This window comes from Apodemus sylvaticus, chromosome 5 (genome assembly GCF_947179515.1).
Source record: "Apodemus sylvaticus chromosome 5, mApoSyl1.1, whole genome shotgun sequence".
Taxonomy (NCBI): Eukaryota; Metazoa; Chordata; class Mammalia; order Rodentia; family Muridae; genus Apodemus; species Apodemus sylvaticus.
This window is the reverse complement of record NC_067476.1, coordinates 68,336,562-68,339,420: the sequence shown is the minus strand read 5'-3', so window position 1 is coordinate 68,339,420 and position 2,859 is coordinate 68,336,562. Positions and strand designations below refer to the sequence as shown.

At 34.8% G+C, this 2,859-nt stretch overlaps 1 protein-coding gene across 1 annotated transcript; it reads right to left on the bottom strand.

Annotated features, from left to right (window-relative positions):
• Positions 1-1,632: 1,632 nt before the first annotated feature.
• LOC127685575 (olfactory receptor 10AG1-like) lies at positions 1,633-2,586 on the bottom strand. Its single transcript, XM_052182881.1, has one exon. The coding sequence runs from the start codon at positions 2,575-2,577 to the stop codon at positions 1,633-1,635; it is 945 nt and encodes a 314-aa protein (XP_052038841.1). The 5' UTR covers positions 2,578-2,586.
• Positions 2,587-2,859: the final 273 nt, after the last annotated feature.

The window sequence follows — 2,859 nt, the reverse complement described above, 5'->3', positions numbered from 1 at the left end:
AGCAATATCTTACAAGAACAACAACAAACCACAACAATAAAACAACTATGGAAAACAAAACCAAACCAAACAGGTGGTGATTATTTTAGTGGATAACCCACCAAACTTTTAAATAAAAATTAATACAAACATTCAATACATTGTTTCAAAAAATAATTTCAAAAAGCAAAAATTTCATTTCCATATATTTTTTTAAAGATTTATTTATTCATTTTATGTACATGAGTACATTGTAGCTAGACAGATGGTTGTGAGCCATCATGTGGTTGTCAAGTATTGAACTCAGGACCTCTGCTTGTTCCAGACACTCTAGCTCGGACCCAAAGATTTATTTATTATTAAGAAGTACACTGTAGCTGTCTTCATACACATCAGAAGAGGGCATCAGATCTCATTACCATTGGTTGTAAGCCACCAGGTGGTTGCTGGGATTTGAACTCTAGAAATTAGGAAGAATAGTCAGTGCTCATAACCAATGAGCCATCTCTCTAGCCCTATGTGTACATTTTCTTATGTATGTATGTACATGTGGTATGTACAATGTGTGCATGTGGAAGCATGTACTTTCACAGAAGTCAGAAAAGCATATCAGTTGTCCTTCTGTAGCTGTCCTCCACACATTAAATTTTTAATGAGAGTATTCTCCATTTAATTGAAATAAGACAGGCCACACACAAGGCCACACACCTATCTCTTCCTCACAGTACTGAGACAAAAGTCAAATGTGTGGTCATGCCAATATTTTAACATAGATGATGGGTAGTTAAACTTAGGATATATGATTACAGAGAAAACTGTCTTGCCCACTGAACCATCTTATCAATGGCCACGTTTATTTATGTGTGTGTGTATATATATATATACATACATATATATATACATGTATATATATGTATATATTTATATGTATATATAATCAAATTGGAAGCTTGTGTAATAAGAGATTCATTGAAAACTATGCCAGTTGAAGACACAACTGATAGAAGTTAAATGTAATAAATATATTATAAAGACCCTTGTACATTGATATTAAGCATGTGAAGAAAATAAGCAGATTTTAACATAGTGTTATGGCTGAGCACTATAATGATTAATATTAGGTTGAAATATTTGTGTCACATTTATTTATGTTGTGACAAATACAGAAGATGCCAGAACTGTGAAAAACAGTATATTAATATTAATCGTATGAAGTCATTTAACAATTCAGCAAAGCATATTGATATTAATTTTTATTAATAATTTTATTAATAATTAATTTTATATAATGTTGAATGAAAGAATACCACCATATATTGACATTTATGTTAAAATATTAAATATTTACCTGTGCATTTACAACACAAATTTCAATAATTAGAAATGTCCTCAAAGTTTTCCTATAAAAACTGTGGTTTATATTGTATTATATCATATTAAAATACTCTCTTTTTATTATATCTTATTGAATAGAGACATATTAATATGTGTAGATTATTTCAAAGCAGAATAAATTTCAGGTTATCATTCAAAATAATGGAGACATTTTAGTAGCATAAACTGATTATATTTCAATCAAATGAATGAAATCTGACCGATTTGTTCAGTCAATGTATAAGAAGCTATCTATCTTTAGTTCCAGAGCTTCAGGCATTACTTTATAAGTAACATCTTTCTCAGTGCAGCAATCACCTCCTTGTTCCGAAGGCTGTATATCAGTGGATTAAACATGGGAGTCACAATGGTGTAGAACAGAGAGAGCAGTTTGTCAGTTCCTGGAGAATGGGTGGACTTTGGCCTCAGGTAGGTAACAGTTGCTGATCCAAAAAACAGAAACACCACAACTAAGTGGGAAGAACATGTTGAGAAGGCTTTTGCCCGTCCTGTGGCAGTTGGCAACCTCAGGATGGTGGCAATGATTTTGCTATAAGAGGCAAGAATCAGTGTGAAAGGGAAAGCGACAAAGAGCATAGCCACTAGGTAGACAGACAGCTCATGCATTGAAGTGTCCCCACAGGCCAGCTTGAGAATGGGCGGTAAGTCACAGAAGAAGTGCTCTATTTGGTTAGAACTGCAGAAATGTAGAGAGAATATCTGACAGGTTTGTCCTATCTGGACTGGGATGCCTCCAAGCCAGGAGCCTGCTGCCAGCTGAGTGCACTTTGTTGGGTTCATGACCAGAGGATAGTGCAGAGGGTTGCAGATGGCCACATAGCGGTCATAGGACATCACCGCCAGCAGGAAACACTCAGTGGCTCCCAGCATAAGGAAGAAACACATCTGTGTGGCACAGCTGAGGACAGAAATGTTTCTGTCTTGAGTAGCAATGTTGAACAGAATCCTAGGAAGAGTGACTGATACATAACAGATTTCCAGAGTAGAAAAATTTGCCAGGAAAAAATACATGGGCTTTTGTAGTGCAGGATCAATTCTAGTTATTACAATTATGAAACTATTGCCAATCACGATGATTAAGTAAATTATGGAGAACATCACAAACAGAATCCCTTGTAAGTTGGGAAGGTCAGAAAATCCCAGGAGGAGAAATTCTGTCACAGTGGAGGCATTGTCCTCTGCCCTGATTTCTGTGAATTTCATCTGTAGGGATGATTCAAAGAAAAGTGACAAGAATTTTCTTGCCTTTGGATTCATTTTATCATGCATAAAGTAATGGTGACACTCTTGCAATTTTTTCAGTGTCCATGAACAAAAATTATATGTCTTCTACATGCTTCAATATTTTTTTAAAGCTTGGTTTTTTTGTTGTTGTTGATGTTGAACAGCATACAAAATAGTCCTATATATTTTCTAATATACTAAATGTTATGGGTTTTAGGGGGTTTGGTGATAGACCGTGCCATATTTATTTTCTTCTTGTAA

What these genes read in the sequence shown, in the direction of transcription:
- LOC127685575 (XM_052182881.1), bottom strand. Translation starts at nt 2,577, where the DNA reads ATGAAATTCACAGAAATCAGGGCAGAGGACAATGCCTCCACTGTGACA.